Genomic DNA, 22,393 nt, shown 5'->3' on the forward strand with positions numbered 1-22,393 from the left:
TAAGAGGGAAAAAGGTTGAGGCTGGTAATTAATCAGCTGAAGAATGAAACAAAGTGTTCTGCCTGCAGGGGAGGACTTTCATCTGGGCAGTCCGTATAGATCAGTTAAACCAGTTGCATTTCCATGCTTTATCCACTCGATTCCCACACATTTAAAAAAATTTAACAACCCTTAACAAAAAAATCTGTTGGATACCAAGAGTTTAAAGTTGTGAGTTTATTGCATATGTAACAAAAATGAACATGACCTCCTGGGTCCAGCCTACTATACAATCACTGTTTATTCCAGCTGGTTCCATAACCACATTAAATAGAACTAGTATTTCTTTAAATACTTTGATTTAGACATAAAATGAAACATTAGTGTACAACTTTCACAAAATAAATCTGCAATAAAAACAGTGGGAAGAATAACAAGGATAGCAGCAATACTTAAAACATGACATTACAAAATAATAATAAATTAAAAAAATACATTATAAAGTGGTTGAGGAACAACAACAACGACAAAAAAAAATTAACAAATTAAAACCAGATCCATACTGTGTTTCTGGGAACTTGCTGTACCACACGGCCCTGAACCTGGGCACTGGCTCCAGAGGGCCCGGTGGCTGGATCAGTAATTTACAGAATCTGCTGGATTTTAGAACCACCTCGACTGGAAGCGAGGACAAACTGCTGAGCGAGCGCCGGTCGCACCGTCTGGAGCCTGGAGCAGCCTTTGTGGAGCAGGGTCTCCTCTTACGTAATGCCCAAGTAGAACACTCACACCCATCCAACAGTCTCGTTTCTTCCCGGTTGGAAACACAAGCAGAGTGGTGGTTTTCCTACATCCCTGAGCGTAGAGTAAAGGCTGAGGAGCAGGATCAGGGCACGGCAGGGCGGTGCCGACGGACCAGCTGCTGGGTTTGCCGTGAGGACAGGAACGACAGACACGCTGTACCTTGTATTCCCTTCGGGCCAGATCCAAGAGTATCCGCGCACAAGGTGGGACGTGGAATGACAAAATGGGACACCGGACTCGATGTTATTCTTTGGGCAAGTTTGAGAAGTTAACAACCAGTTCAAGTGCTGGCAGACCGAGTGGGAATGGACACACCAATTCAGACAGCTGAGGTTATCCGAGACCTCCGGGAGCCGCTGGCTCAAGCCACACAAACTCCTGTTTGCACTCCGTCCTTCCCTGGCCTCGGAACTGGCCTCGGGAAGAACAAGCCATGGCTCCAAACCCTCTCTGCCTCGCTTCTTGCTGCTCCTCCATCCACCCAACCAGCTTTAAGGCCTGCCTCAAACGCACGTACAGAACAAGACAGAAAATGTCTTCGTCGTCACTGAAGTGGCACGAAATTGCAAAGACAACACGATGGGAGAGGTGGTGAAGCTGTTGGAAAGAGAACCGAAATAATTAAAAAGACAGTGCCCCATTCTCGTCACCGTCGGCACGGAGGAGGTACCTTGACAAGGGCTTTAAAATACAGCAAAAAACAGACGGACTTCTCGGAACAACAATCCTTGCCTAATCTTATTTTGTGCATTCAATAAAACACTGACCTAGCAAAGACATTAGGAACTATCATATGCCAACTGTGTCATTGACATAAAGCTACTTGGCCTATAGATCTCCGAATCAAGGACTTTTCCCTTCACCTTGCTTGGTTTGCACAGAGCCACTTGTGCTGCAGGTAGAGCTTGTGTGATAGATTTTTGTTAGGGCTGGCCTTTAGTATCTGGGTTTGGGGTCTTTAAACTCCTTTAGTGAAAAATCCACATGAGACTGCATGCAAAGCTTTTGGGCAATAATCCGTTTTGCATTTTTCCTATCTGACTGGTTTATTGCACATTCAAACGTACTGAAAGGATTAAATACACTCTATGAACAGGTCTGACTTCGAAGCCATTTGGAAAAGCCTGGGCTGTGGGGACTCTGCTGCTCAACCCGAGACCACACAGGTGCTCTCTGCCACAGCTGCATTTCCTCTCTTCTCTGCAAGAATTGTGTGGTTTCATTTACGTCCCAACAACCAGAACTGCAGAAACTGGTCCCCAAGTGCCAAAAGATCCCTACAGAACATGGGTCTGAACAGGTCTCTCCTGTAGAGTCTTTTGCAGGATGAGCATCTTCAGCCCCCCCCTGCAAATCTCACTATATGGTACAATTTCAAACCTCCGATGCAACCCTTACTCCCAACAGCAAATCACAAGAATTATGGTCAATGGCAAAAAGAAAACCACAAACAAACAAAACAGAGAAAGATGCCAGGGTTTTGACACGTGTCTACTTTCTGTCCTATCACAGTTTAAAGCTATTATCAAATTCAATTAAAAAAAGACAAAATAGAAGTATTCCAGTAGACGTCTCCTAAGAACGATCTCTTACCCACAGCTGAATTTCAATGCACTATTCCATAAACATAACATCTGTTAAATGTTTCAGTAATGAATCTCTCTAAATATCAGGCTTGCCAAAGAAGAAAAATCCTATACAAGCAAGTCTGCTTGACTTAGGTCTCGACATGTTTGATAGATAACTGGGTCTCTCTGAAGCTGTGTTATTTGTTAAAATACTGTCTCATCTTGGTGTGCAAAGTGGAAAAAATGTTAGTGATTCAGGTATTTGATTTGCTTTTGTTTCCCCCGTGTTAGAGAACAAACCTTTTAATATTAGTTTCAGATATTTGAAAAAATAGCCTTATATGGCTCTCTGGAGAAATTTTCATCCCTACAGAACTGAAGTCATAAATTCTTCCAATAGCTTTCCATAACATTTGAAATGTACTCACTATATAGTTCACCTTTTACCTCGACCTCCAAATAAACCTTTCCCAAGGCCAAAAAATTTGAAGCAGAAGTTTTCTCTGTTAACTTGGCTTTTAGTGATTTCCATGTGAGTCTTTAGAATTTAAAGTCAGGCAAATGCATCTCGGGTAAAACAGTGGCACAGAAATCACAGCTCTGGGACTGAGCGGATCTTTATCCTCTGTCTCCTCCTCACAAGGCTTCTCTGCAACCTACTTACATCTGAACAAACTATGGAAAGTAATTTTGCAGGAGGAAATAATTGTTTTCATGTGCAAAACAATTAGATTTCAGCCAGGACAACCAAAAAGAAACCATTCAATACCATTTAAGCTGTCTCAGATTCCTTCACTTTTCTCAAGGTGAGCCACAGCTTCCACTGGGAGCTTCCTGCTAAGGCAGAACTTGGATTTCTTTACCTTTCAGTTAAGTGTTCATATGGAGGTATTTTCTGCTAGAAGTTTTACTTTTTAAACAGGTGTTTAAAATGTGCAATGCAAATTCTGGTGCCAGTCAGACACTCTGCACCTGCTGGACTCTACAAAGGCTCAAGTTTGATTTAAGACAAACTAACCAGGTGCACCTACCCCGTTGCAAGTTCTCAGCAAATTAAGCTCATTCCTAATTAGACTTTGATTCTCCTATTAAAAAACCCCACAGGTCGCTCACTCTATCACAATATGTGTTACAAATCTAGCAGAATATCCTGTGTAACCAAAGCCAAATGCTGAACTTGGCTGCATTTCGTTTCGGGGGGGGGGGGATGGAAGAAGAGGGAAGGGGTTATTGTAACAAAGGGGAGAAAACAGAGTTGGGAACCACCAACAAAAGCCCCGACCCCCCACCCCTCGTCCACCAGCGGCGGAAGGGAAACAGCCCCATCTCTAAGTTGTCAGAGTTCTGATGCTTCAGACAGCTTAGCAGGAAGTTCACAGCAAGCTTCTTCTAGCTTTTGATTTGGTGGTCCATGAGCTAGCATCTGTTTCCTTTGGTTGCTTTTTCACTCGACAGCAAACCCACATGTCTCTTCCACAGCTGTCAACAGCTTCTCATAAAGCTTCTCATATGACTCATAAGGCGGAATGTCGATCCGGTTAAAGCTGGAGGGGAAATAACAACACACTGGTGAATCTGAAATATTTATTGGGGGAAAAAAATGCTGGAGCAGCTACATATAGATAGAACTTGTGAAAACTCAAAGAAAGCCTCAGCCACTTCAGTGGCCAAAGGAGACAAGATGAAAAACAACTATTTCTGCAGCAGGAATGCACAGCTTAATAGGGAAGCATTTGGGAGGAGGAGGAAGAGGAGGAGGCCGATGCATGAGACTCGCAAATAAAGCAAGACATGAGGCAGGGCTGCTCCCTGCCCTGCCTGCAGACAGTCTGTGCTGCTGCTGAAACCATTTCCTGCCTCTGATGGAGTGAGATTTCCGTGCAAGGGCTCAGGCTGGGCCTATACTGCACCAACAGCACGAGCTCCTGACGTCTGACATCTGACAAGGATGTAGCTTTGTAATAAAGAAGTAAACTTACAAATGTCTCACTATCCAGAATAATCAACTCAGGGATAAATGAAAACCACAGAGAGTAGAGAAGACAAATCAAGTTTTAAGAAAAGGAAATTATTTTGCTGACTGCAGAGTACAGATATTTCCAAGCTAACAGAGCACACCTGGAGTCATCCATGTGTATCCCATGGCTAATCCATACCCAGTACAAATAGAGATGACTCCTTTAAATCAAGACAAATGGAGAGCAAGCACTGCTGTACAGAGTGTTTCCATCTTACCAAGTGTGGGCTTTTGGAAGGTTGTCTGTGTTTGCATCTATTAAATGGATGGTAAACAGTCTGGGTCCTGCAGCGCCTGTAGAACCTTAGACAGACATTCTAGTTAATGCACTTCAACAAAACATCATTCACACACACAAATTTTGCTGCTTATAAAAAGGCAAGGGAGGAAATTACAGTTCCAGCTGCAAACCCATGTATGTCCTGGGCTAAATCTGCAGAGATATTTGCAGCTGATGAAGGGATGGCAGATGCAATAGGGCTGCTCAAGACAATCAATGTGCAGACTGACAGTTTGGAAAGCTGCTAAATTTGGTATTAACAAAATTGCACCTTCAAAAATGAAAAGACTGAAGTGCAAGAAGGTTTTCCTTGTAAACCACAACTATATATTTTAATTTTGACCATCAATTTACTGTCAGCCAACAAATGGAATGTGATTAGGAGAGCACAACAGCCAAGGCATTGCCACCTTTTCAATGACAAAACCTGTGACTTCCAGGAACTTGCTTTAAAGTCCAATGGTTTGTTGCCAAACTAAGAAGGGAGTACAATTCTCACATGAAAAAGTCGTTCAGTCAGCTCTGTATTCATGTGGATGTTTGCATGCAATGATTTTAACATCAGTCCACAGCACTGGAGGACACTGAGGAGCCAGTACTGACACCAGCCAAAGCACCGCATGGTCACAGATTTACCAGCTTCCCTCCCGCAATGTCCGGCAGCCGCAGAGCTGCTGACAAATGTAACTCTGCTCTCGGGCTTGGAAGTTTGCAAAGTGCTTAAGTATCAGCCTTACTCTGATACTTTACAAGGGGCCCGTAAATACCACATGGCTTTTATCTCTTTCCCCCCCCACAGATTAACTCGGCCTCCACATCAGTCACCTTGTAAAGCCTTGAAACCTTGAAGTGGGACACGCGTCGACCCCGTCACGAACTGCAGCAGCCTGGCCCTCCTCTCCTCATCAAAGGTTTCCACTGCCTGCCAGAACCACTTCACGATGTTGCTGTCTGCCATGCAGTGCTTTAGGCGGGTGTTGGACTTCCAGTCGTTCAGGTCTATCTTATCCAGCCCTCCTATGATGAGCTGTTGGAAGATTAGAAAGCGCTTTAACATTCAGAGTCATTGCACGGTTATAAAAACACACATCCAACCACGTCACGTGAAGCCTGGAATTGTTTAGGTGCTTCAAGCAGCTTTTTGGTGCAAGGTAGCACTCCAAGCCAGTGTAGGACAGGCAGTAAATCTTTGAGTTTAACTGCAATGAATTACCAGCACTAGAACTTTTCACAAGGAACTAGAGTCAGAGGGCCATGCAAGACCTGCTTTATTAAATCTGTTACCTGAAAGGTACAACCTCTCTTTATGAGGGTACAGCACAAATCTGGAAGAAGACAAGCCATCTGCTGCCTGACACAGCATCATTGTCCTGATGCAGGATTGTCCCAGAGGTGCCAATAACAGCTATGACAGAATCCTGCTCGGTTTGTGGGAACATCTGAGCTGCTTTGTTGTTCCACAACAAATTACAGAAACTTTTCATCTGTTTTCTGCCGCCGTTTGTGAGAGGCTCTGACACAGACCAGACATATCACTTCAATCTCTTTTCCAGATAATGCCAGGTTGCAAAAAAATAAAAAAAGGAAATCTAACCACCTCCCCATCAACGAAAATAAAAGGCACAGAGAAAACTTCATCCCTCAAAACAAAACGTGTCATATTCTAAATTTCCCCATACTGTTCCACACTGAGGATCACATTTCTGAGAGCTGCCATTCAGCAGCAGCCTTGTTGTGCCACCAAGGCAGCACCCACTTACACTTGTGCACATAATCAGGACAGTTGTGACTGTTCTGACGTGGACAGTATCGAAATATTTAATGGATTTCTAATCTGCCTTTTTAAGCAAATGGAATGCAATAACTTTGTGGGATTAATCAAAATGAATGACTGACTAGCACAAAGCTCCAATACCACAAAGGCTTGCTATTCCACAAGTTGCCTCATTTTTTTAAAAAGGCAAAACCAAAGAAAACTTGCTATAACAGGTATTACTTTAAGAGCCTTCTGCAGCTCAGGATTTAATAATAAAACAAATTATTTCCTTTTGTATATGCTCTACCCTTCTATTTTAGTCCCTGTAAACCATGTCCTGTGTGCATATAGAAACAGCCATGCATGAAAAGTTACTGGACAAAGCAAGTTCTGGAGTAGGTAACATGTCAGGTCTTGCCAACAATTCCTCAAACTGGCAGTGCTCCCTCCCTGTTCAGACCACCTGCCTTGAGCATTAATCCCTGCACAGACACCATGGTGTATTTGTCTTTCCCTGTTTAAGTAGCCCTCTCGATAATATTAATCCAAAGAATGTCTAAAATAAACCACAGAGGGTTTGGTTAAACAAATACCCTGCTTTCTGGTATGTAAATTGGAATAAGTTTTGTGGTGTTTTTTTTTCCTTAGTCGGTTTGGCTTTTTTTAATCAGTGCTTGATTGTGGATCAAACATATTACAAAACAATACTCCATGTGGATAAAACATACCTCAAGTTCCTTCTGGTCAAAAGGCTTAAGGAGATGTTGAGGAATAAGTTCATTAAAACCTTTCTGCAGAGCCAGGAACTGTGCCTCTATTCCTCTCATAAACCGCCAGTTCACATACAACCTGTGGTGGGGGGAAAGAAAAAGTCAGGGATGATGAGCTGGATGGGACTGGGATATTTGCAGCAGAGCTGGGAAATGCTCATTTTACAGAGGAACTTGTTTTAATACACACATTTTGTATTATGAAAGAAGTGCTTATCAGTTCTTTGCACCATCAACAATTATTGCACCATCAACAGAAAAACCAGTGTACAGTTCACAGCTTCATCCTCCCAGGCAATACAATAGTGCATTGTGTGAAAACATTCGTGTCATTTATGACTCAGGTATTTCCACCCAAAATACTCGTTTCACTAATCTCACTCTATACAAAAAATGAATCTGTTTACTACCTCCTTTCCACTACATTGGCAGGATGTCCTTCTGTTCTGCAATACCTGACATATTCTTTCTTGTTCTCTTCTGTCACTTGAATATTCCTGCCATTTGGTTTGAGTTCATGCTGTAAAATCCTCCCGAAAGCGTTGTGTTCCACACAGAAAGTATGGTCCAGGACGGGGGTGATGTCATTCTCTCTGGGAACAGACAGACAGAGGGCAAACTTACTGGTTTTGATATTTTGGTAACTCTCAGTGGTGATGCTGACAGGTATTTGAACACTTAGGTAGTCTTCAAGCTAAACCCATTGCATTTCACACACGAGAGGAATATTGCCACAATCACCTATTTCTGTATAGGTTAGAGCATGCTGAAGAGCCTCATCAGATATGGGACATCCATCTAACTCTAGCAGAACTCAGGATAATGAATAAAACCAGATACACAGAACCCTCCCACACACATATACATAAACCCAGCAGGAATCTGATCTGCTGTCACATATCAGTGAGATTAGGGAAGAGATCACACGCCGTGAACTCAACATCATCAGTAACTTCAAACACAAAATTCAAACAGCATTTAGGAAAAGAAATTGAGGGAATGCAAAGCAGTGCTGAAGAGTCCCAAAGCTACACTGAATGTTGGATTTTGTTCTGAGTTGTAAGCATATAGAAGCTCAAATTACTTCCATTTATTTTAATTTTAATTGAAGTTGGTTTTCTTTTGAAGGCAGTGGTACTTCCCCTCAGAGCTCTGTCCCAAGTTTGGATTTTGCTAATGTTATATTCTACCACACCCATGCAAAGTTTAACAATTTAGTATCTACTTCACTGCAAGGTGAGTGAATATAGAGTTTGCAATGAGAATTTTTCCTCAAGTACCTTGAGCTTTCTGACACGGAAGCAGTAGTTTAATGATTTTGTACAGATCTCCACCATTACAGGTTTTTGCAAATATTTTCTGTAAACTGTTATCTCACTATTGCCAACAAACTCTACCCCATTTTCTCCACAGTGAGACTGTTGACAAATGCAGTACTTACAAGATCCAGACTAAGCTTTTGTGTAATTCTGGGTCAACAGACTCCAGGTCAGAGAGCTGGATGGGCTTCCCCAGAAGCTGTTTGTAAAAGGGCACCGTGAAGCCCCCGTTGATATAGTGTCCATGGAACACAGCCAGACCCATTATCCGACCCACAAAATGGAAATAAGACAAATGGTCCTGCGGGGAGAGAGGAGAGGTTGGAGAGAGAGGAAAGGGAATCAGCCTTTGGGAAGACACTGACATCTTGTGGCTCCACCTGAGCCCTCGGTGGAACGTTCAGTACATCCTGCAACCCCCCAGGCAGGAGGAGAGACAGTGTTTGCCCTCATAACATAACCAAAATGATTAAATACCTCAAACAACTCTCTGTGCATTACTTAATTAATAAACTGGATTCGAGTCCTCTAGACCTCTCAAAGGGCAAAACTTGGAAAAAGAAAATCCCTGTAAAATCCCCAGGATCCAAGAAGATCCGACAATTCCAAACAAATTAGTTTATTCTTTGTTTAACCATCAAAATGTATTTGCTCTTGAGGAAGCAGGCCACGTGCTTGTTTCCTTCATTCCTTTCATGTTCCTTTTAAACTGACTTTTGAAAACTGAGGTGTAAGTCCTATGGTTGACATTCTTCCAATCTCCCTCATCTTCCAGTGCAAATGTCAGGAAATGTCATGTCAGGAAGAATTCCCTCTACTAATACAGAACTGCTGCTCCTTTTAGGGTCTGCATCAATATAAATCCTCCAGTAAGAAAAAAAGCAAGCACAGGAGTGTAGTTGAGAAAGGGCAAGCAACGGATACATCCCCAAAAGTCACGGGGTGGGCACTGCTGGGAATGCAATGCTGTGTGCACAACCAACTGCTCACAGTGAAGATGAATTTCATCTGTCTTGTCTTCTCAGAATCTTTGTGCATCCCAATCAGTACTGAGGAGTCTCAAAGAAATCAGGTACTGATCAAAGGACACCTCCTTTATCATGTTTTTAATCTCTGAACAAAACCCCTCTGCTCCATACCATATCAATATAAAACATTAACACCACCTTATTCTGTTTCACTCTCCAGTTTAAACTCTTTTCGTGGAAGAACAGCTATAAAACACTGCAGGGGACATCTGTTAAAGCAGGAATGTCACTCAGAAATTACTACTTACAGGATTGATAGAAGAGTCTGGATTGATTTGCAGCATGTAAATATTATCTGTGGAGTACTGGAAGAGTCCATAATAGGGATTCAACATTTCATGGCACAGCAAATACAACCACTCTCTGCCCCAAAAAAAAAATAAAAATTTAGAAGGGTGCAACTTCCACTTAAGTTTCAGATAACACAATTATTGTGAATTATCAGTTGCGAAATGCTTATTTCAAAATCAGATCATTCTGATTTTGCCCTCCATTTGCAGATCAAAAAGGTATGATTAAAAACCCAGAGTGTCCTGTTCCACTCACAGGCAGACTTGGTTTAGGTTAGAAGCACTGAAGGGATTATCATCAATTAGAGAAGCTACAGCAAGCTGTCAGACAATGCCATCAACTAATTGAGTTTGAACAACACAGGCTTCCAAAAGAATCCTGACTTTGTACAGAGTTCAGCTATTTGCAGCCTACACGATCTGCTCCCCTGCAACCTGTATGGGATAAAGAAGTATTCCAAAAATCTGTTGTTTAGAATCAGTTCAATCACTGGTGATCTTTAGAAAAGCTGTTTTCCCTCCAGTTTGGTGACTAGAGAATCTCTGCTTTCAGCAGAGGCCAGAAGGGATGGAGACCAAAGAGGAAGGGTTGGGTAAATTCTCTCAGTAACACACAAGGACCAGAACGGAACTAAAGCTATTTCTGACCTTCCACCTCACCCTGACAAATACCTCTTTGTTGTTAAATTTGGACACTCATCCCAGGTCCAAAATATTCTGAGAGAAATATCAATTTTAATGCTTAGAAGTGGAGCTGTACTGATCTGAAAGAATCAGTTGCAACTAATGGGCAATTACCAAAGACATCAGGGCAACAGGATGTCAACACTGGAGCCACCCAAGGTTGCCTGGGTAAGGCAGCTCAGAATGTTCCAGCTTCTTTCCTTTGTCCAGGGATTGATTACTGAAGGACACCTAAGTGGGCAATGCAGCCTTTGTGGATTTGAGAAATTTCTCAGTGAATGTACACAAAGCACCTGAGCCACCACAAAGGTGAGCGTTTCACTGACGCTACAATCAGCTCCAGAACCTCAGATCTGAGGCACCCGCAGGGAATTATTGTTATTTTTAAGAGGGAGGCAAGTCCTCGCTAAAATTTTAGCCTTTGTTTGGGATTAGTTCATCTCCACTGCTGCTCCAACAGATCAGAGGGCTCTCCTGAATGTGCCCTGGAAATCAGAAAGGTGTGTTTAACTAAACAGTTTCCATGACCCGGATCTGACTTCAGAGTCTGGATACCTCCTGAGAGACCTCACAATCTGAGCTGATCACACTTTACAGTTTCATGACTTTCAGTGGGACAACTATTAAATCATAAACTTGCACTTTTCCAATCTACCACGATACAAAGACCGAAGCTACAACCTCTGCCTGTAAAATACACCACAAATAACTTACACACACCATTAACAGATAACTCAAAAGGGAATGGTATCAGCCACAGGGAACTTAAAGGACAATTTTACAGTTAATAAGTGTCAGACAAACCCCCAAATCTCACCTTGCTACTCCTCCATAGTCCAGGCCTTCCTCTCCTCGGAATTTCACCATAAGCCTCTTTTTCAAGTCCTTTGGCCTCATCTTCATTATCTGACGGTAGGATTCCTGGGGGGGTATTTGTACAATTAGATATTTTATTTCCTCACTGTAATTAAGTCTATTAAGATTTCTGTAATACTGCAATTAAAATTTCTGCATTTCTGTAATACATGGATTGTTACTCAACAACAGAAGACATGATTGTGCTTGAGTGCCAGTCTGGAGCAAACTCCAGTGACAACTCTGCACCATGTGGGGAGTGGATTCACTCCCCCTCTCATGAGAAAACTTGCTATAACCAACATACAGTTTTACTGAATTCCTGAGTGACAAAACCTGCTCTTAGTAGTAAAACAAATGAAATACCTCAAATATTTCCTCTCTGGATACTTCAATCCGACAGTGACCAGCCTGAGGTTGCTGAAGAGAGAGCTCATGTCTGAGGACTTTCAACTTTTGTACCAAATCTCTTTCATATCTCTGTGCAGGCAACTCCTCCCCCTCTTCCAGTGATCCCTCATTTGGAGCTGGTAAAGGCTGCTGGCTGGGCTCTTTTAGCTGGCATTGATGGCTTTGAAAGAAAAGGAAAATGTTTATTCTGGAAGCATAACAATAAGGGATATGTAAAACAATGATGGAAGAACTCATTAAGCTTCCCAAGTGTGTATTCAGGTGAATTTTTTAATTTTCTAATTTTTTAATTAAGTAATTTGTGTAGCATCATTACCCAACATTCAGGGATGTAAGGAACACAGGTATTTAAAATAAAGAGTTTCAGCTCCATTTTTATAGGCAAATAAACTGTGGAAGGTTGTGGAGCATGATCACTGAATGCTGACTAAATTTGTGTGGCATTCTCCCATATGGAGACAACTTTCAAGAGCTTAACACAAAAAGAGATCTCTAATGGAACAAACAACAGCTTTATAAATGGAACTGTCTAACAACTGCAACTAATTTTATTCCAGCTCCATGTAAAATGAGGCTGGGGATTCCAACACAGTAAAAATACTGCATCTATGGGTGTCAAAAGAGAAAGATGTACTTGTCCCAAATAGCTGCAGCTTCATACATTCAACTATCCTTGTCCATCAGTGCTTTATTTGGGTTGTAAAGCAATTATTTTTCAGCTACAGAGATTCCCCAGCTGGTTTCAAGCACAGGCAAGTCAGATCCAGGAAAAGTCTGATCTTGGGCACAAGCAGCACTGCTTCCAGGGTCAGTTCCACAATAGTTCAGCTGCCTTTGCATGATGCAGAGCCTGATCTTACTAAATCCTGCTAAACCCCAACTGGCTGTGCACAGCACCAGTTGACCACACTCCAGCTGGCTTTATATTCCTGTTGTCTGGAGCTCCAGGGAACACTGAGCCAGTCCAGGTCCAGCACAATCAGCACAGAGCTAGAACTGCTCATCCACACAGGCAAGAACTGAGTGATGGGGAACCCCTGGCAGACCCTCGACCCCACACCCCAGCAATTCCAGAACTGTGCATTTGCTCCAGCACTGCTGGGGGAAATTCTGTCAAGCCAGCTTAAAGAGATTAGTGCTGTGCCAAAATAAGCAAGGTCTCCCTTAAACCCGAGCAGAGTCAAAACCTTTCTGAAGAGTTCCTGCAAAAAACTTCGATAAAACCAGCACTGAGGACCAATGCTCAGACCCTGAGTACAGCACTGGTTGCATCTGTTCCCCAGCATCATTATCATTCAGGTTTTCAGCCCCCCATGACTCTCAAACTGTAGCTAAAACTGGACAAAAATTCAAGGTTTAAGAATCCAAACCAGACATGAATTATTTATCAGGCAAGACTCTTACTTCATGATGTGATGTAGTCGTGGATCTGTGAATTGTGTGGTTCTGTTGTTGTGATCTACAAAATATATTCTTCCTGAAACTGTACTTCTGACTTCCCAGCCTGGGGGCAGAGGTCCCAGTTCATCACAATTCACACTGTTAAGGTCTCTAAAGAGAAAAGCAAACAAGATGTTAATGCACATCTGAAGTTAAGATGAAACCACTTTACATAGAGGGGGCAGGAGGAATGAATTTGGTGCTCAGTGAGGCCATGCAAGTCTTGGGAAGGACAGAACACATTTAGGTGTTGACAGGGACTCTGAGGGCTGTAAAAGGAGGAAAAGACTTTTTTTTTTTCACAGCAAAAATTTCACAGAAACATTCCCATTAACGCTAATGAGACCCATGTGCAGAAAACCAAACAACTAAACAAAGGCCTCTGCACCAACCAAAGTCTCCAAACACCCCATCAGTTAGAGGCTAAAGCAGCCAAATACTAAGGTCACTTAAAAAATAAAAATCACCTCTGAAGTTAGACATAAGAACCCTCAATCCTAACTATTTGACTGATAAATCACTTATAGTAAGGCTTTACCAACAAAGTCACCCCTTTCACCCTAAATAAATTTCAGGTATCACTTCCAGGTAGTGTTTGAACTCAGTATATAGGATGTATTTACATCTAAGAAATTGAAGATTAGGCTCCAGCCTCCTAAGAGAGGGAAACACTAATAGTGGCAAGAAAAGGGAGGAAGGAAACCTGAGGATTATTTTTAGGCACAAAAACTATTGTTAAGTAAAGCATTCTCTAGACAGCTGGCATGGATTCAGGGTGGAAGGCAGCACTTAATGTATTTCCTTACCTAAATCTAACCGTGCAACTTCTGTATAAATGAGTTAACTGAGAGGCTTTAGAAAGGTAGAAATGCTTTGTACACCGGAGGTTCCTTGGTGTCACAGTGAGTATAAGCCAAGGGATACACAGGCAGACAGACAAGCCCTTGTTAGGCTCCTTAAAGAAGATTATGGTTGGAACCATTTGCTGTGATCAGCTGTGCATCTGAGAGTACTGCAGAGATCTGACTGCAGCAAGTTTTAACCTACATCTCTGCTGAATGCCAAGGTTAGGTTTTTGCACCACAAGCTGGTAGAAGAAGTCACCTTTAACTAAAATAAGTGTGACCTGTGACTCACAAGACACTGCTGTGCCCACTTATATTGCTGGTCCTGAAACCCTGGCTCTGGGATTTGGGCAGAGAAGCAGCAGAACCTTTCATTAGGCTGAACAGATCACTTGAAGAAGAGACAAGGCTTTGGGCACACAAGCCTGACAGGAGTGACAAAAATGAACAAGCACTATCATTTCTTTTCCCAACAATACCAGCTAATCTAACATCAGCTATTTTCTGCCTCTCTCTCAGCTTTATTTTTCATTTCCTTCTATACACTGTGCTTTTATCAACACTTCTGCCTGCACTACTTTATATCATTTCTCTAATATCCTGTATCACACTCCTGTATTATCCAGGCAGTGCAGCAGCTGAGAGTTACAAACTTATTGTTTTACTCTTGACTCTGGTGTGCAGGTGGTCCCTGGAACAGCCCAGATCCAGAGCTCCTCAAGGAAGAGCACCAGACCTTGCTTACAAAGACCTGGATTAATTGCAGGTTAAGGTTTAAGGAGGCTTTGCTAAATTAATCATGTGAAGGATTCAATTTTCCAGCTGCAAATCACTGGCCTAAAGCATAAAAAACCTCAACTCCATTTCAGGTTTAAATATAACAATCTCTGCTTCAGTTACACGTAAGTGAGCAATAATAAAGCAATAGTTGCAAGTTCAATACTCAGGAAACAATTATTTTAAGAAAGTAGACATTTTTTTCTTCAATTTGCAGTCCAAACTGTTTTCTTACAAAAAAGTAGGTAAGATTCAGACATTTGTAGCTTCACCAAAAACCACAGTCACATCGACATTTTAGGAAGAATTTTTCAAACAGGAATTCCTGAAGGGCTACATATTTTCCTCCTTTTGTTTTACATGATTTACAAGTAAATAATTTTTTCTTTCAAAAAGAGTAATCCTTGATGTCTGGCGAAAACTTAATTAGAAAGATCCAAAATTACTCTTCTGCTGGGAGTTCCCCCTTTAAATTTAGACAGCCCATTTCACAGAGCTTTGCTCTTAAAGATCCAGCATCCTGTCACACACACACATCCCAAAACCTCCCTGACTTTTAACTATAAATACATACCTTGGTATCCTTGGGTCATGCCATGTGCTAACTCCAGTCTGTGTGTGCAAAAAATAAACCTGTCCCTGTACCGTTGTTCTTTGTTCTATTAAAAAAAAAAGGAAGAAAGATTGTTTTAAATTACAAATCTTGAAAAAAAATCTGAATAAACAGTTTAAAGCCATTAGAATATTTTGTTTGTCAGATGTAGGAGAAAGTACTGGAGCCATCCCCCTGATCTCTGGCAGAATGGACTGGTTTGTCCTTCTAAAATTTGCTCTGACTACACATTTCAGCATTCTTTTGAAACTCACAGATCCATGCACCAACATGTTTTAGCTGATGTTTTTATTTTTAGATTTTGAGACAACCCAAACCCCCAAACTAGATTTCTTTACTCCTAGATTTGCTGTGCTCTTTTCTGCAATTTAGATTCTCCTTAATCCCCTCCTCCCTAATCTTCTGTACTACTGGCTGCTTTGTTGCTTTTATATTTTCCTCATCTCTTCTCAAACGTGGGCTCGAACCTACACAACATGCCAAGGGGGAAGGAAAAAATAGCATTACACTGCTCCAGTTTAAAGAGCTCTTTACATTCGTTCTCCCCAGATACACAGCCAAGATTAGCAGTGAATCCTCTGCACCAGCATCATACCACAACCTCATGTTTAATTTACCACCAACCCCTCAGTGCACCCTGGCACAGCCAGATAATTAGCCAGGCTCAGACTCCCATCTGCACTGCTCAGCTCCTCTTCCAAAACACAGTCCACGAGGTGCACGTGGATGCTGCTTGTTTTAACAGGTAAACCCCCTTCCGTGCATTAAAACTGGAGGGGTTTTTTTGTTTTGTTTTGCTTGTTTCTCTGAAACCTTCAGAAAAATTAAAAAGCCTTCAGCGTTCCAGCCGTGGGACCCTCCTACCGTAGCCTTCGGGCAGCTCGGGCGACTGGTGCCCGTGGGGCCTGTTCTGAGGGGTCTGCACGTGGGCTCTGACTTCGGGGGCGCGGAGCCGCTGCGCCTGCAGCCGCTGCTCCTGGCTGGGGGACTCCACGAAGCGACAGTTGCCTCCTCCGGCCGCTCCCGTCGTGTCCGTGTACGGCGCCGGCTCCTCCATGAAACAGCTCAGCGGCCTTCCCGGCCCGGAATCTTCATAAACCGTTCTGAAAATGGGGAAACTTCAAGAGTTTCCATCACAAGAGAAGTGAATGCAGAAATAACTGTTTCTCTCTCTCTCCGTTACGTCAAGCGCTGCAGCTTTTAACCCAATTTATGCCGTTATCCTTATGTTTTAATACCCAAATTTCTCAGGAAGTGCCACAAGCACTGGTAACAAAAAACCACAAGTCTTACCCATAAGCAGTTAAGCTTATTTTCTTCAAGTAATTATCCTTACTTTCTGGATAATTGATAGTAGATAGTGGATACATATTCCCAGGCAATATATTAGTCACACTGATATTTAATATTTCTCATGTTAATTACAGTCTTTCCACATATAAACCATTTTTCTAATTAAGTGCAAAGAAAACAATCCTTACCCTTCATTCTCCAAAAGCCCTCTGCAGTCTACTACAGAACCTCCTGTGCCTATTCTGTCCCGTGTCTGTAAACTGACTGAAATAAAAAACCCACAAACTCAGGTTAATAAAAGAGCAACTGCTTCCTTACAAACAACAAAAAGCTAAACAATCCACATTTTTACAGGGGAAAATATTAAGGAAAGCTCTATCCTACATAGGAGAGCACCTCACTTACCAGAACTCCTTCTATAATCTTAAAGTATTACTGATTTTTTTAAAAAGGAGAAGAGAAACCAGAAGCTCATCCCCTCAAAACTTGAGTTTATTTCTGTAAATATCAAACATGTCAGGTTCTACATCTGGGTTTCATGAGGATCCAGAAAGGGAAGCTGGAAAAAAAGTGTTCACCACTAGATGTCATCATTAGGGTGAGAATTTGGGGTTTGCCAAATACATTTATATATCACTGAGACACTTGGCTTGGGTGGGGGCAGAAAACGTGGGGTGAATTAGCTGTAAAACTGGCACTGCCTTGCTGAAATTTGGAAATGGGTTACATCAGTCAAATGTATTAAACCAGAAATTTATAAAATTTCTCTTAGCTCCTCCAGTTCCTTTTTTCCACCTAAGGTTCCCTCTGCCTGTCACCTTGGCCAAATGCTTGAGTTTCACAGTGGCATTTACCCTCCCAGAGCTGCTGCAGAAGCCTTGCCAGACACATTCCCTCTTTTTAAGTTTCCCATCATCAACTGAGAGGAAACAAACTCCTGCACGGGAGCACAATGAAAATTTCCAGGTTATGTAACTTAATCCCATTAAAATCAGAAGAAGAGCTTTCTTTTTTAACACAACCTTTGTCCCTGTGGGGATTTACCAAGCAGGTGAAATGTAGCTGAGACCATTCTTACCCACTATTTGGCCTCGGACAGCATCGGTGTCCGTGGGGTTGAGTTTGCATAGATCCAAACGCTGGTCTGCAAAGGAGAATGGGACAGATCAGCCCTGGGAAGGGGTGGGTGGGAACACTGTTCACTACTCAGGCACAAGGCACGGAGGGTTCTTGATCACCCCAGGTAGGAATTGTTCTTACATCCAGTATCTTTTAGCCTGCTGATGGCATTGGAGAGGAGTCGGACACACCCCAGGAAGCCAGCTCCCTGTTTCTTATGGATTTTTTTATGGTTCCATACACTGATGGTTATGGAATCTGTTTTCCCGACATATCTAGAAAAATACATATTAAAAGAGTGATTTTAGAAATAACAAGCTCTTTTTACTCCACAGAATCAATGCTGTAATTGGTACAAATTCTGACACATTTTAGTACATCAGTCATGCCTCTTTATTATAAATACACAAGTGCTTACGCCCAAAATGCTGTTATTAATGAATTACTGCACAATGATTTCACACAGCATGGGAAATTGATATTGCTGCAGCATGAATTTAACTACAGCCAGCCTCATTAAAAGCTAAACAACAAGTCAATTAACAGACAAAACTTTAGAATTTATGGTTCTAATAACTTGAAGGAAATAAATCATTACAACAAGGACAGTCTCCTGTAAAAGCTGGATGGCACTGCTCCAGCAGAGCTCACTCCAAGCACTTGTGCTGTGTACCTGACATGCAAATATTTCTGGACTGAAACACCAAAAAGCAAAGTACCAATCCTTTATTAACACTACTGAAAAAAATCAGTACTCTGAGAGGGCAGGATATTAAGATATCCCATCTGAGATGGGATGTTAAGAAGAAATTCTTCCCTGTGAGGGTGGTGAGGCACAAGTTGCCCAGAGAAGCTGTGGCTGCCCCATCCCTGGAAGTGTCCAAGGCCAGGATGGATGGGGCTTGGAGCAATCTGGGATAATGGAAGGTGTCCCTGCCCGTGGCAGGGGGTGGGACTGGATGAGCTTTAAGGTCCCTTCCAACCAAACCATTCTGCGTTTCTATGAAATGTGAACAACTGTTGCTAACACAAAATAAAGTTGCAGTGCCAACCCTGCCTTCCAGATAAATCTCTGGCACATTGTTTACTTATGACCTTACAACCAACTCACAGATCATAATGCTGGTTCCATTTGGGGTCCAACGTGTTCTTCACAGTGTCAGTGGAATGGCACTGACCTGACCCATCCACAACTATTTTTGCAAATGGGTCAGGAAGTCCTGTGGAAGGGAAAAGGTGCTATTAAACACAGCCCTTTGTTTTGGTTCTTCTAAGATAATGCCAGCATGAGCTTCTGCTCCCCCCTCCAAGAAAGGCAAGTTGCCATTATCCTAAAACTATTTTAGTTAATCCTGTCTTTGAGATAGATGCTACTGGTACCCCCCAACACAGAGCTGTGAGCAGCAGACTGACTGTGGTATCATCAGCCAGACCTTCAACTGGAACTTGGGAGCCCTCAGCCTTTTCACCCCTAAATTCTACACAACCTACAACTCAGAGTAACATGTACCCATGTAGTAATGCAGTGCTCCTGCAAGAGGGGAACCACAGAGCAAATGACACACACAGAGGAGCCACCACAGTAATGCACCATCTACAAACAAATCTGATTAATCCAGAGCAGAAAGTTACACAATTAGGACATACTTACTGAAGAAATCTTTCTTTGCAAGATTCTTGGCACATAATACTGCAAAACAAAACAGCAGATAAAGAAATCTTAAGACCATAAAACAAAGCTTTCTGGTAATCACATCAGTTAAAATAATACCTGATGATAATTCATAAAACCCACCTAAATATTAAATGTGAGCATTGTTTTCTTTATCTGTGATTGGAATATGGATTTACATAAAAATTCCTTTGCTGCTGTAGTTCTATTGTTACAACACGCTGAAGATTTAATGAATGTCCTTTTGCATTGAAACCTCCTAATTTTCTATACTTTATGCTTACATAAATGCTAAACCAGATTTTTGTTGTTGTTTCAGAATCCACCCAGTTTAGAACAAGGATTACACAGTTTATGAACTAAGAAAATTGAATTCCCAAGTTCTGGGATTCCTGGAAGAGACCTCTATGCTAAGTCCCATCAAATGCAGTGCAACCTCCTGCTCCTTACACACAAAAGGGACAGGATACATGGTGAAACAAGACATGGGAGGAATCCTACAACAGCAAAAGCAATCTGTAAACACAGCAAGGTTTGGGGGTAAGCATGACAGGAGAAAAATAAACATCCTGGAAGAAAAATCTGCATCAAGAAGTTTTCCTTTCAAAGAGCCACAAATGAGACACTGATTCCCTCTCTCCAATTCTACTCACCAGCACAGCAGTTTAAGAAAAAATTAGATGAGGAAACTCACATCAATCTCCATTTCTACCAGGTCTATTACCAGCTACAAGGCTAATTTTGCTTTTCCATAAGGACTGCTCAGTACGATCTCAGCAATCCCAGTTGTTTGGCATCCATTAAAAACAACTCCAGAGCCAAAGACAAAAACATTAGAGCTTTAACTTATCTCAAACTAGGATCCAAGAGAGGAAGGTAACCATAAAAGACCTAATTACTTCTGAGGGAATCTCTTTCCTCCAGTGAGGAAAAGAGACCTTCAGGATGAGAATGAAGGCTCAGAATATACTCAATTCCTCTTGTATAAGCCATGCCTCCCTCTCTCATCTCCATCTTACCCTGTTCCTGATTTACCCTCAGCCTCACTGTAATTCTATATTGTGGAAAGGGAAGGTGCAAAGGAACAGATACTTTATTTATTTATTTTTTATATACTTCTACTAGAATTCCACCTCTCAGCATTCCCTACCCAACACAGCCAACAGAATAAAAACTGTCTCACCTCACATGTCAAGTAAACAGACCAAAGAAATCCACTATTTAACCCAGAAGCTCACGGGAAAAAATACACAAATCCCCCGTCTTAGCAATAATTAAAGCAGTCGCACAGGAAACTATTTTTAGAATGGATTAAAAATTACTTATTTCTTACACTGGCAAACTGTATAATCAGAGAAAGCTTCTCTTGTATTTTTCCTTTTAAACAACTGACAAAAAAGGAAAAATCTACAGGACTATGGCAATTCAATGGGAAACAAAACAGGATTACAGAATCACCATCCACTGCTCTATGGAACCACAACAGAGCAACCTTTTAACTTCCTCTTCCTTTTGTGAGTGCTTCAGAGGAAAAAACACCCAAAGACCAGGGACTGAGTACAGGTGAAATCAGAACTTCTGTGTGCTAGTTCCAGACAACAGGAATTTTAAAGTTCCTGTGAGATTTTTAAAACCCAATAACTCATTTCAATTTGCCATCCCTAATTTTAAGAATAATTTATTGAGCTGGAGAAGCATGACAACTGTAACTTTGTGCATATGGTCTGTCTATGTAATTATTACCTTTATTCTATATTTTCAGATGTGCCTTCTAGAGCTAAATAGCAACATAAATTTCTAAAGCTATTATTGAAGAATTATATTTTTCATTTAACTCTTTTCCCTCTGCCACAGCCTTTCAGTCTACAGCAGATGAGCTCAGCTGCCAATTTTCCACTCGTAGCCTGTGAAACCCTCAATTTTAGGTTGCAAAAATCATTACCCTTTCTTGTAAGAAAAATATTGGCACAGCAGCTAATAGCTGAAATAAACCTTTATGGAGCAATCTCCAGGATCAGGCTGCCCGAGATGGACCATTGGCTGCCTTCCACTATTTGCATATTAAACCCACTAGAGCAAAAAATATTTTCAAGAGCTCTATCACTTAAAAGCCATAGATTTCTAAATTCCGGTAAAGAAACGGGTGACAAGGGTCAGCAAAGGGAGACTTGGATGTGAAACCATGCCAGCAGTGGAGCAGACAGCCCCTCCCTGCTCTGCAAAGCTGGGAATGTGCCAGATTTCCTTCTTAAACGCATCGACTCCAAGAGGAGAGACCTGTCAGCTGCTACTCCAAGCCTGAAATCCATGAACTCAGGTAGGTCTACCTACAAGGGCTTAAAAAGTTATTAATTTTATCCCTGGTTCAGAGGTGGTTTAGGAGAATGGGATGGATCCTCAACTGGAAACCAGGTGCCCTTTGCCCAGGCCTTGCCCAAACCCCGTCTTTGCCCATTTTCCAAAGTGTTTTTCCTTTTGGTTTTTCCTTCTTTTAAATGAGAAAGGTTTCGGGCTTGTCAGCAGGAACGATCTCCCTGCATTTGTTGCAATGTTACAAAAGGTACTAATTCTCCTGACTTGGGCATTTACATTCTGCCTCCTCAAAGTCAACCGACTTGTTTGAGCCTGACACAGGATTTGTTTATGCTCCGCTCTGGATCGCTGCACAGCGCTGCAGAACTCCTGCTTTTAATACAACAGATCCCAAACACCACCGAAACAATGTCTGCACATCCAGATTATAATATTTATAAAGGGATGGGAATGTTTTTTTTAAGTACCTGACATTATTGAGATAATTTCAAAGGCCAAATTAGCCAGCTGGGTGAAGTATTAGCGTGAAAGCATATTTGGCAGGAGGTGAAGAAAGGATG

General features: G+C 41.9%; 1 protein-coding gene across 4 annotated transcripts in view; it reads right to left on the bottom strand.

Moving 5' to 3' along the window:
* Positions 1–201: 201 nt before the first annotated feature.
* The window catches only part of SMURF1 (SMAD specific E3 ubiquitin protein ligase 1), a 45,599-nt gene continuing 23,407 nt past the window's right edge, over positions 202–22,393 (bottom strand). Inside the window, exons 2-18 of one of the 4 annotated variants that reach the window (XM_064673238.1) lie at positions 19,500–19,538; positions 18,960–19,068; positions 17,990–18,123; positions 17,808–17,873; positions 16,918–16,993; positions 16,301–16,539; positions 15,398–15,482; positions 13,166–13,312; positions 11,717–11,921; positions 11,313–11,416; positions 9,770–9,884; positions 8,616–8,794; positions 7,630–7,767; positions 7,133–7,253; positions 5,474–5,675; positions 4,587–4,662; positions 202–3,895 (exon numbers count right to left, since the gene is read on the bottom strand). In XM_064673238.1, the coding sequence (XP_064529308.1) occupies positions 3,796–3,895; positions 4,587–4,662; positions 5,474–5,675; positions 7,133–7,253; positions 7,630–7,767; positions 8,616–8,794; positions 9,770–9,884; positions 11,313–11,416; positions 11,717–11,921; positions 13,166–13,312; positions 15,398–15,482; positions 16,301–16,539; positions 16,918–16,993; positions 17,808–17,873; positions 17,990–18,123; positions 18,960–19,068; positions 19,500–19,538 (2,135 nt within the window). In that variant the 3' untranslated portion in view covers positions 202–3,795. Of the gene's footprint in view, positions 3,896–4,586; positions 4,672–5,473; positions 5,676–7,132; positions 7,254–7,629; positions 7,768–8,615; positions 8,795–9,769; positions 9,885–11,312; positions 11,417–11,716; positions 11,922–13,165; positions 13,313–15,397; positions 15,483–16,300; positions 16,555–16,917; positions 16,994–17,807; positions 17,874–17,989; positions 18,124–18,959; positions 19,069–19,499; positions 19,539–22,393 lie in introns of all 4 variants that reach the window. The other 3 variants (XM_064673237.1, XM_064673236.1, XM_064673235.1) reach the window with 3 other exon arrangements.

The sequence above is a fragment of the Pseudopipra pipra genome, chromosome 16 (genome assembly GCF_036250125.1).
Source record: "Pseudopipra pipra isolate bDixPip1 chromosome 16, bDixPip1.hap1, whole genome shotgun sequence".
NCBI lineage: Eukaryota > Metazoa > Chordata > Aves > Passeriformes > Pipridae > Pseudopipra > Pseudopipra pipra.